The sequence below is a fragment of the Myotis myotis genome, unplaced genomic scaffold, assembly GCF_014108235.1.
Source record: "Myotis myotis isolate mMyoMyo1 unplaced genomic scaffold, mMyoMyo1.p scaffold_m19_p_16, whole genome shotgun sequence".
NCBI lineage: Eukaryota > Metazoa > Chordata > Mammalia > Chiroptera > Vespertilionidae > Myotis > Myotis myotis.
The window spans coordinates 39,380,034-39,392,905 of NW_023416320.1; the positions used below are offsets into that span (position 1 = coordinate 39,380,034).

The 12,872-nt window shown below is 40.0% G+C and overlaps 1 protein-coding gene across 13 annotated transcripts in view; it reads right to left on the minus strand.

Annotated features, from left to right (window-relative positions):
• STAU2 (staufen double-stranded RNA binding protein 2) overlaps nt 1-12,872 on the minus strand; it is a 223,369-nt gene that overhangs the window by 113,846 nt on the left and 96,651 nt on the right. For all 13 annotated transcript variants that reach the window (XM_036338537.1, XM_036338536.1, XM_036338535.1 and 10 more), the window contains one exon: nt 695-1,002. In XM_036338537.1, coding sequence (XP_036194430.1) covers nt 695-1,002 — 308 coding nt within the window. The remainder of the gene's footprint in view (nt 1-694; nt 1,003-12,872) is intronic.

Here is a 12,872-nt window from a genome sequence, read left to right on the forward strand (position 1 = left end):
GTGGACTAGACCGCCCAGTGACACTGAATTGATGGTAACGTCTGAGGCAGGTGCCACCCCACCTGGTTCAAAACACGATCCAGTAAAGCAAATACGTGGTGTTATGCCCCAGACAACTAGAAAGCATTTCATTATTGTTCTAATACCATGTTTAATGAATCCCTTAGATAACAGACCTCTAGAATGTTGTATCTTAATGATATACCTGAATTATTACTGGCAATAGAATTCAAAACTTCAATGAGTGTAAAGGCATCATTAGAAAAACTCAACCTTACTGTAAAAGGAGGGAGAACTTAGAGCTCAATACTCCTGCCAAAGATATGAAGGCAGATATTCTGTTTGTGGAAGACAGAGTGGAGCCTTATGTACTCACCAATCAAGACCAACCAGAATGCAAAATAGAGAATTGGGGGCGAGGGGAGTTAAAAAAAAAAAAAGAAGGAAGAAGAAGAAGAAAAATGGAGGAGAGCCAGGCAGCAAAAGAATCACTAGGAAGAATGAAAATAAAAGACAATGAGGCATGTGCATACGGCCCTCTTTTCCCTGCCATTTGTGTGCCTAGTAATTTACAATGTAAGTGGCATATGGGTCACACTAGCAGGCAAAAGATGAGCTTTCTGATGGAGATGAAGGATTTGGAGCTAATGAGTTGTTTTGTTTTCTTGGTTTTGTTTGTGCTTTTAATTCATACCTGGAAGCCTTGAATCCTTGCTAAATATTCCAGCTGTTTTGAAGGTTGTACTGCAGAACAAGGGGGAGTAGGAGGACTTCCTTTTAACCCTATGGCTTCCGCCGTAGGAGATGTTCCATTCATAAGGAGTTCCCTGGCAATTGTGGCTGAACTATTCGAGGTGGGAGATATACTGAAGAAAGAGCTGGAGGGTTGGTTCATATCTTTGGGTGACAAATAGCCTAGGGTATTGCCAGAGATTACTTTGTGGCGGCTGGCTTCCATCTCTTGATAAACATCAGGAGACAAATGAAGAATTCCTTTTGGAGCTATAAATAAAATGAATGAACATGGTTATTACACTTACAAATAATGGAAATAGAAACATGTTATAGCATTATCAAGTCAATGATTTCCATTAATGTAGAAATGAAATGAGAAACACTGTCCAGCAAGCATCTTCCTCATATTTGCAGAGGCAACTGCAGTCTCCATGTAGAGGTAAATAATGTATGTTTCAATATTCCTAAAATTATTAGTTTAAAAAAGATCCAACAGCCCTGGCCAGCGTGGCTCAGTTGGTTGAGCATCAATCCATGCACTAAAATGTTGCTGGTTCAATTCCCAGGCAGGGCACATGCCCAGGTTGTGTGCTCAGTTCCCAGTAGGGGGCATGCAGGAGGAAACATCTCACATCGATGTTTCTCTCTCTTTTCCTTTCCCTTTCCCTAAAAATCAATAAAAACATATTTTATTTAAGAAAAAGATCCAGCTCTGGCTGGTTTTGCTCAGTGGGTAGGGCACTGGCCTGCAGATTAAGAGGTCCCAGGTTTGATTTCAGTCAAGGGCACATGCGTGGGTTGCAGGTTCGATCCCCAGTAAGGGGTGTGCAGGAGGCAGCTGATCAATGATTCTCTTTCATCATTGATGTTTCTCTCTCTCTCCCTTTCCCTTCCTCTCTGAAATCAATAAAAAATAATCTCCTGTGAGAAAAAAAACCTGCAAAAATTCCTCCCACACCAAAAACACATATCCTTTCTTATTTTGTATCTAAACTTGTAAAATTTCAAACGTTCGACCATTTGACCAGTAGCTATGATGCACACTGACCACCAGGGCGCACACGCTCAACGCACAGGCATGGAAGCACGAACAGATTGATGAATCTCAGATTCATGCACCTGTGGGGTCCCTCGGCCTGGCCTGTGGGGATCGGGCCAAAACCCACAGTCCGACATCCCCCAAGGGATCCCAGATTGCGAGAGGGCGCAAGCCAGGCCAAGGGACCCCACCAGTGCACGAATCTGTGCACCGGGCCTCTAGTAATAAATACATAAAAAATCCAACAAAATGATTTCAGTGAAACGTATATGCGGAAGGGAAGCTGTGGCAGAACAAGGATAAGCAATGTGTGGACATGCAATGGGAGATCAGATTAGGACTATGCAGTGTCTTCACCCTGCAATTTAATATTTTATGAGCTCATAAAAGAGACACAAACACTCTAATCCATGCAACAACTGAGACACAGAGGGTAAAATGAAGGCTGGGTCACTCTAAAGCTGAGGTATCATCTCCGATATCCAACGGCCTACTGGTGCTCTCCTCTTCACAGACAACTCTAGCTCATGAACATGTCAAAAAGTGACAAGATCTTCTTCCCCCAACTGACACTGTCTCCTATCTTGGTTATCTCATCATGATACCACCATCTATCTGCTCAGTTGCCCAACCTAGACTCCTGGCAACCATCTTTGATTTACCCACAAACAAGTAGTTACCACATTCAGTCTAGAATATGCCCCTTCATCCTTAAGTTCATCATAGTTCAAGCCAGGTCATGGATAGGTTGTGACAGCAAAAGGATAGGGCTTGGGCTATGCTATCAGGTGGTGGGGTTGTAGATGCATTAAAAAAAGCACTTTCCTTTGACTATCATTTGTCTCGGAGATGTTTCAAACCATATTTCACAAGGTTTGTTCTAATGTCTCTGGGTCAGATAACAACTCACAAATCACATTATCTTTCAAAATTATGGATAAATCACCACTTTTGAAGAATGTGCTCTCTGAGAGACACCGCTTAACTCCCTCGTGCTAGCCCTCCCCTCTCCTGCTATTAACCTTCTGATCCAAGACCTCAATATTGATTTATTTCCCAATAATTTTTTATTTATCAATTCTAGTTGTCATACAACTATAGTTTTCAGTGTACAACACAGCAATTAGACATTATATAATTTACAAAGCCATCACCCCGATAAGTCTAGTACCCATCTGACACTGTACATAGTTATTACAATATTATTGACTATATTCCCCATGCTGGACTTTATGTACCTGTGACTATTTTTATAACTGGTAATTTGTATATCTTAGTTCCTTCCCCTTTTTCACTCATCCCCCACTCCGCCTCCCCTTTGGCAACCATCAAAATGTTCTCTGTATCTATGTATTTATTTCTGTTTTGTTTATTTTTTAGATTCCACAAAGTGAAATCATATGGTATTTGTCTTTCCTGTCTTATTTAAATTAACATAATATTCTCTAGGTCCATCCATGCTATCTCAAAAAGTAAGATTTCATTCTTTTTTATGACCAAGAAATATTCCTTTATATATATGTACCACATCTTTTTTATCCAATTGTCTACTGATGAACACTTAGGTTGTTTCCATATCTTGGCTAGCCTATAAAATAAAACCCTAATATGCAAATCAGAATGACCAGTTGCTATGACGCACACTGACCACCAGGGAGCAGATGCTCGAGAGGGAGGCGACCAGCGGCGGCAATCGGGGGGCGGGACTGGCCAGCAGGCAGCACCAGGCCACCAGTCAAAGCAGGTGCCAGTGGGGGCCCCTGATCACCCCACCCACCGGTCACCCCACAGATGGCCCTGATCAGCAGCCAGGCCTAGGGACCCTACCCTATATATTGAGAACAGTCTCATAGATTTAAAAATTAAAACCTGGCAAGGCTACTCTAACACTGAAAAAAACAGGATGATGCAGCGATTACATGCATGGACTCTGGCTTGCACATTTTGTGGTCAGCCCTGATTCTGAGACTTATAACTGTGTGACAAAGCCAATTACTTAATTTCTCTCTGCTTTAGTTTTTCCACCCATAAGATGGGGGAAATGGCACTACTGCCTCAGAAGGATCATGTTATGTACTACTTTTCATAATCAAGGCAAAAAAATGTAGCTGCCCATACAATATCAAGATGCCTTTCACCTGTATGAAAAGTATGGTCACTGGTGCCTGCAGCGTCCTGGATTGCGAGAGGGATGTCCGACTGCCAGTTCAGGCCCAACATCCCATCCCCCGAGGGGTCCCAGATTGCGAGAGGACGCAAGCCAGGCTGAGGGACACCGACACCACCGACACCACCACCACCACCACTACCACCACCACCCCTGCATGCACAAATTTTGTGCACCGGGCCTCTAGTTGTAAATAATGCTGCAATGAATATAAGGATGAATGTCTTTTCAAATTAGTATTTGGGGTTTCTTCAAATAAATACCCAGAAGTGGAATTGTTGGGTCATATGGATATTCTATCTTTAATTATTTGAAGAAGTCCATACTGTTTTCCATACTGGATGCATCAATTTACAACCCCATCAACAGTGCACAAAGGTTCCCTTTTTTCCACAGCCTCATTAGCACTTGTTTGCCAATTTACTGATGATAGCAATGCTGACAGCTGTGAGGTAGTATCTCATTGTGGTTTAATTTGCATTTCCCTGATGATTATTGATGTTTGATATGCCTGTTGGCATCTCTATGTCCTCTGTGGAGAACTGTCTGTTCAGGTCCTCTGCCTTTTTAATCGGGTTGTTTGGTTTTTCCATGTTAAGTTGTGTGAGTTCCTTATATATTTTGGATACCAACCCCTTATCAGATGTATCATTAGCAAACATCTTCTCCCATTCACTAGGTTGTCTTTTATTTTGTTGATAGTTTTGCTGTGCAAAAACTCTTTAGTTTGATGTAGACCAATTTGTTTATTTTTTCTTCTGCTTACCTTGCCCAATGAGACAAATCCAAAAAAAATATTACTAGGAGTAATATCAAAGAGTTTACTGCCTATGTTTTCTTTTAAGAGTTTTATGGCTTTGGGTCTTATATTTACGTCTTTAATCCATTTTGAGTTTATTCTTGTATATGGTGTAAGAAAGTGATCCACTTTCATTCTTTTGCATGTATCTGTCCAGTTTACCCAGCACCATTTACTGAAGAGACTATCTTTATACTATTGTATATTCTTGCCGCCTTTGTCATAAATTACACACCATACAATCATTGGTTTATTTCTGGGTTGTCTATTCAGTTCCATCGATCTGTATGTCTCTTCTTATGCCAATACCATGCTGCTTTGATTAGTATTGCCTTATAGTATAGTTTGATATCAGGTAACATGATATTTCCAATATTTTTCTTCTTAAGATTTCTTTTGATATTCAGGGGTTTCTGTGGTTCCATATAAATTTTAGGACTATCTGTTCTAATTCTGTGAAAAATGCCATTGGAATTTTGATAGGGATTGCACTAAATATGTAGCTTGCTTTGGGTAGTATACTAGTAGACATCTTAACATGCTAATTCTTCCTACTCATCAGTACAGTATATTCTTCCATTTATTTGTATCTTCTTCAATTTCTTTTTTCAATGTATTATGGTTTTCAAGTACAGGTTCCTTTACATCCTCAGTTAAATTTATTCTAAGGTGTTTTATTCCCATTGATGCAATTGTAAATAGAATTTTTTTTCTTAAATTCTCTTTCTCATCGTTTGTTATTGGCATAAAAAACACAACCAATCCCTTTCTCCAGATGCCGATAAGGTGCTCCATCCTCCTCAGGAAGCGTAAGGCCGTGTTGGGATGAGGCCTTCCCTTCGTCCAGCAACAGCAGGGAGGGCAGAGTGTGTGTCCCAGGAAACCTCAGGCAGTTCCTTACCATGAGAGAATGAAGAGGGAGTGGGGAATGGGGGTAGGCAGGGCCAAGCTCCATGGGGCTTTACCTTGATGACATTAAAATATATGAGTTGTAGCATATAGGCCTAACCCAGTGGTCAGCAAACTGCGGCTTGGCAAAACGCGGCTCGAGAGCCACAGTTGGCCAACCACTGGCCTAACCAGTGGACACAGACCACAGGAGGGTGAGGGCATGAGTGGGGGGATGGGGTGTAATGTGGGGATAAGGACACATATGTAATAACTTAATCAATAAAAAAATATATATATATATGAGTTGTTATTTCTTTAATTTATATGCCTTAAACTAATATATCAACCCTATTTTATGGATTTAAATTATGCCTTTTTGTTAGTTTTATAATCAGGAAGAAATTTCAATTAAAAAGTTTTAAAGCAAACATATGCACTGGAAAAAAATAAGAGAAATCTCCGTAGCCCAAGGAAATAACTTTTAATATTTTGTTCTGAAGATATGCTGTTAATATTTTTATTCATTTTTTTTTAACTCGAAAAAAATAAGTTAAAACGTAGAAGTACCATATGATCCTGTTGTTGCTTACAAAACAATATACTTCTAGTACTAATTTTAAAAATATTTTATTATATGAATTGTTTTCTTAAATAATTCCATTTCATTGGACATCTAATTTGTCTCTGATTTTTTGCAATTATAAACAGTGATGAACATTTTTGTAATTAAATCTTTGTTCACACAAAAACTCATTTTGTTAAGTTAGAAGCAGAATTGCTAGTTCAAAGGATATGTATTTTAGGGTTTTTGATACTAACAAATTACTCCAAATTGGTACAACTCCAAAAAAATTTGTACCAATTTCACATTTCCCTATTAACATAGGAAAGTGCCTTTTCCCCAATTTTTTGGTATTGGATTTTTTTTTTCTGGTCACTGTTCTCTGTTACTGTAGATAAGTGGCAAAAACTTTTTAATAATAATATCCAAACCGAAATAGGAATAAAGGTACCTTCAGCCCCACCCCCTGGCCTCTGGAGAGGTGATAGGGCCTGGAGGCAAGTGACAAAGGCCAATGATTTCATCAGTCATGCCTATGTGATGGAACTTCCATGAACACCCCTGAATGATGGGGTCTGGAAAGTTCCTGCCTTTCTAACACATCCGCATGCTGGGAGGACAGTGTACCCCAACAACACAGGAACAGACGTTTCTATGCTCCTGACTTCTCCAGATCTGGCTCTTTGCAGTATCTCTTCATCTGGCTGCTCATTTTATATCCTTAATAATAAACCAACTGATAGTAAGTCAAGAATCTTCCTGAGTTCTGTGAGCCAATCTAGCAAATTATCAAACCTGAGAGGAGGGGGATGTTAAGAACCCCAGGGATTTATAACGGGTTGGTCAGAAGAACAGGTGGCCATGTGAGACCTATGACTGATACCGAACCTGGGCAGTCTGTGGGACTGAGCCCTTAATCTGTGGCAGTGTCAGAAATTACCTGAAATGTGCAGTTTGCTATATTTCAATTATATCTCAATAAAGCTATAAAATATTTGCCAATTTGGCCAGTGAAATGCCATGTTGACTTTTGTTTGTTACTAGCTGTATAAACACAATATGTAAATCTTATTTAAAGGATAACTTAAATGTTATGACTCTAAATTCTATACTCAGCTGAAGAAATCAAGAAGCATTACTGCAGCATTATTATACAGCAGTAATGGGCTTGCCAATAGCAGTATTACAAAGCAACAGTCATGCTCTCTCCACACTCCAGGGAGGCATTACCTCACAGTGTAGGAACTCATGCAGAGCGCCAGCTCCATATCCTACAGTAAAGCCTGGGTTGATATTCCCTCATGAATAAGGAAGATTCCTTTCTACAGAGCTCAACTAACATAACAGTCATTAAAAGAGTGTAAAGATATGCGTGGATTCAGCAGTCAACTACTGAATAATTTCAACCTGAATATCAGTAACAGAGTGTATGGTTAGGTCTCGACTCATTTATGTTCTTCCTGTTGTAAATTTCAATCGGATAAAGAACTAAAAGTAGAATCAGAGAGTAATCCAGGGTTTGCATATTTAATGACTTTTAACTTATTTTGCTAATAGGTCCCCTGAAAAACGATACCAACTTACACTTCTAGGAGCAGTGTGTGATTCAACCTGTATTCCCCTACTTCTGTTAAAACAAATTTTAATTACTGCAACGCTATACTACTTCACTGTTATATTCATTTCCATGTATTTGATTATTACGCGGGATAAACTCTTCACGTGTGATGACCGTAAGACTGTACCTTCATTCCTACTGGCTTTGACCTCAGTTTTGCTCACCAACTTCAAAGGTATTCCCCTGGCTCAGGCTTGTAACATTTATCACATTCACCCTTTATCTCAAGATGTCCTGAACCCCTTCTCCCATCATCTATTTTTCATCCCTGATTTTGCCTTTAATACTCCCATCAGCTGTCACCATGGTACACGGCTACACTGAACATACAACTTTGGGACTAGTCTACACTTTACATGCATGATCTCATTTAAGCCCCGTAACAAACATACGAAATGGGCATTCTGATTTCTTTACATTAGATATAAAACGAAAGCCCAGAGAAGTGAGCTGAAGTCATACGGACAGTAAGTACTAATGCCAGAATGTGGTTCCAGGCAGTCTGTCTCTAGAGCCTGGATATGTAACCATGACATTAAACGGCCCCAGAAAGAACAAACAGAAAACTAAGTGCTATGTCCGGCCGGCAACAAACACCTGGACTGAATCCAGGAAGTAATCGATGTTTCTCTCTATCGGTCTCTCCCCTTCCCTTCCGCTCTCTCTAAAAATCAATGGGAAAAGACAACCCCCCCGTGAGGATTAACAAACGGTGAACAAAACCCAATTACATGAAAGCACTGTTATGCTGCCTGGGGCCTCCCCTTCGGGAGCAGAGGCCCTAGAACACGGCAGCGCTGAGACAGGGAGGTGGCGAGGACGATGGCACTAGTCCTGGGTGGCCCTGAGGATGAGCAGGCCCGGAACGGCAGTGCCTGCTCCTTGAGGTCTGCAGCTGTGACCACGGCCTGGTGTTGACCTTTGGCCACCTGAGAGCGAGGGAGGCCCCTACAGCAGCGTGGGCCTCGTGGCTGGGACTCTCTCCTTCCCAGAGAAGCCTGAGGCCCTTTATCAGGTGAGAGCACATGCGACCCAAGAAGGTGCCCACTGGGCCACCATGGCCACCCTCCTGGAGCACAGGAACAGACCACCCATCCTCTCCACGACCTGCAGCTGCTAAGCTGACCGGCTCTCAGGAACCCCCCTTCCAAATGCCCTGTTGTTGAAATGCAATGGAGAGGGGTATACCATGGGGGATACCCCTCTCCTTCCCCACACAGCTCATATCCACCTGGGCTTCCAGCCACAGCCCTTGAGTCCCTAGTTCTGCTCAATTTTTAAGCAAAATACACACTGACGCTATTTAAATGAAGACAAAAAACAACAATGCAAATTCTGAAAGAAACTTCTGAAAATTAAACTAAAAAGGGGGAATGTATGGAGACAGGGGGTATATGGGAAATCTTTGAATCTCCCTCTCAATTCGTTATAAACCTAAAAGTTCTCTAAAATTAAAATTTAAAAAATAGCAAATTTTAAAAAGGCTGCCATTTGTCTTAGCACGAGAAGTAGCAAAGCAAAGACCACCATAACAGCAGAGCGGTAAGTGTACTAGACTGGGACCGCGCTAGCAGTTCGAGCTGCAGCGGCCCGTAGCCCCTTCACCCGCTTTTCTCGTCTGTAAAACGACTTAGACAAGAGGAACTTGAAAATCTCCTGCAGCTCTAAAAGTCTATAAATCATCTCAACACAAACCAGAAAGCCTGGAATAAAACAATACCTTGAATAACATCCCCCCAAAAGCCTGCTGAGTGTTCTTTAAAATGAGCTATTACTAAAGTTTTTTACGTCTTAAGAAGAATCATGTCATACAGATGGCTGCTCCATTGTTAAAACAAACATCTTACAGGCTTGCCCAGCCGTGTTAGTGTTTTTACATGACCCACCCAAATATCAAACTGGTATCTGAAACAATCGTTTGGACACTTTCCATGTTATGAAATGGTCTTAAAAAATAATTCTGGTGCGTGATACATAAAACAATCAAGAAAATACATAACTTTGGTGGAATTTCCTTCAAAATATTATTCATTTTTCCTTAATTATCAGCAAAGTGATCGATCCACAAATAAGTATGTTGTCTACTGGGGCAAATGCAGGCCTTGGAGTCGGGAGATCCGCTACCTCTAGCCCACGCGGTGCGACCAGGCATGTTGTAAAATCACCCGGGCCTCAATTCTCCAGTTTATAAATGAGAGGTTGGACATTCTCCAACCTTTCACACTTCTGACTCTGGGTCTGTTTTTCCTCTTCTATGCGTATCATGTTTCGAGGGTCAGTCTTTTAGACAGACCACACTTATTTAGTAATGATAAGTAATCTTCCTGTTTCTTCCCCAAAGACTGCCAATCTGAGATGCAGAACAGTGTGAGATATGAATTCTGATACAGGTCTACCCCAAAGCCAAGATGTCTACTAAGAATGAATGCACTGCTTCTATGAGGTTGAAATGCCAATAATTACACCTACTATGACATCAAGTCCAACAATACGGAGCTGAGAAACAGGGGCCCATGATATCTATGGCCATTAAGGCAGTGAGGGTGGGGGGTGAAAACATTGCATTTTTTTTATTCATTCAAATACCGAGCACCGGCAATGTCAGGCACTGTGCTATATGATTTGTTTTTTAAAATAAAAACAACTGATTTTTTTTTCAAATGACACTTGTTCCATTTTTTTTAAAGTTTCCCCTCCTTTTCTTATTGGGTGATGGTTAATCATCACCAAGATTGACCAGCTTTTTAAGAAGCAGCTTCAACTTTAAAAAGCCTACTTAAAATCACCAATAATACCAAAGATAGTCCAATGCAGTCAATCAATACTTTCTTAATGAATTAAGGAATGAATGCTACATCCATTCTACACACAAGTTTCAAGGAGACTTGCCCCTGCCTTCCTGGACCTTAGCCTCCAACCACATAGTTCCAAGCACCTTCTTTTATTCGATGCTTTGACTACCCTCATGCCTCTTACTAGTATTTCCCATGTCACTGGGACTTCCATCTTTTCAATTACTTGTACTCCATGTAGTAAGGGCAGAAAGATCAGGGACCAAGCACTTCCTCAACAGTTTTCAACAAAACTTTAAATTGATTTATGTTAAAACACAATAAAGACAATGATTAAAGCTGGTGCATGAATAAATAAACAGAAGAGAAAAAGTCCAGAATAAAACCAGGTATTTACAGATTCTTAGTATCTGATAACAGTAAAGTCTCAATCAATGCAGGGGGAAATGAAACAAGATCCATACTTTCAGTATAAATTCCAGATGGATCACAGATTGAAAGATAAAAAAATAAAATTATAAAAGTTCTAGAAGGCAGCTTAAAAGAATTTTTTTATAATCTCAGAGTGGGGAAGGCATTATTAAGATTACAAATGCTAAAAAGACTACAAAAGAAAAGGGCATTCAAATACATTGAAAAGGAAACCAAACTTTGGAAGAAAATTCCACCACAAACAAGGAAAATATTAGCAAGGCATATCATAAAAGCACATCCACACTCTTATCAAATAATAAAAAAAGACCAACTACCTAATTTTAAAATGAGCAATAGCGATGACTGTATCGTTGACGTAAATAGTACACAAATGACTCAAATGTACAAAGAAATACTCAATCTCATTCAAAATAGGAGAAATACAAAATAAAACTACATTGAATACCATATTTCAACTATCAGATTGGCCAAGATCCAGAAGTCTGAGAGCACGGTGTTATGATGTTGAGGGGAAACGTAATCTGGCCGACTGCTGGCAGGAATGGAAATTGGTCAGTTTCCATTGACGTAACCTGGCAACAGCCATCAAAATCCTAAGTGCACATATTCTTTGACTCAGTGACTCCACTTGTAGGAATTTATCCAACGAGCATACTAACACAAGTGCAATATGATATATGTTTGAGGCTTTACCCTGTAGCATTCTTTATAATAGAAAAATACTGTAAACGCCCATCAGTTAGAAACTGGTTAAATAATAATAAAGTCGTACACATATTAACATAGACGGATCTTCAGGACATACTGTAGGTGAAAAGAGAAAACTGTAGAGCAGTGTGTCTGATGCTAAGGGACAAAATACTCTAAGTCTGAATGTGCTTGTATCTGTATAAAAAGATTCGGGAACAGTACCAAAGAAACTAGCCAACCCTAAGTTACTTGCTTGGGGGACAGGGTGGAAAGCGTGCTAATAGGGACAAACGTGGGGGGGGGGGGTAATTATTTACTTTTTGCTTTTTTTATTCATTCAAAAAATGAAATATAAAAGAAAAATAAAGAAGACTGATACAGTGGAATCTGAACTAAACTTCAACTAAAATCATCATTGGAAATGAGATCAAAGGTACAAAAGTGATTTTAAAGATTTCTCCTCCTGGCAGTGTGGAGGCCCAGGCATTCTGAAGGGCTCCCCAACTCTCACACTACAAAGCAACTAGTATTTCTTGTAAATCTAAATGTGTACACACACTATCATCCATGAAGTCCACTCCTGGCTGTGCTCCCAGGAGCTCTGAGGCAGGTCTACCAGGAGGCGTGTTCAAAATGTTCATAGTACTATTTTGTGATAACAAAATCCCAAAAATATCCCAAATGTGGGCCAATAGGAGAAGAGACAAACCAGTTATAGGATACTCACATAATGGATGAAATACTGCATGTAACAAAATAAATTAACAGTGTTAAAGTCAGGGGAGAAGTTCAAGAAAATACACAGTATAATACCATTTTCCTGAGGTTTAAAAAATAAAAAAACTAAACTACACAAATACTGTTAAGGACTCCAACTTATTTGATAAAACTGTAAGAAATAAAGGGTGGGGTGACCACAAATAAAACTCAGAGAAGGTGGTTTCTTCTGTTGGGGAAGGCCTGGTGGGCCAATGGATATCGAAGAGGAGGATACTGGGAAGTCTGGTCATATTCTAGTGCTTATTTTGTTATCATGCTTCATCACTTCTATGTGTTAAATACATTATGCATCAGGTATTGCCTATATTTTTTCTTTAAAAATGGTAGCACAAGTTTAATGTTTCCTGACAAACTATAAGACTAG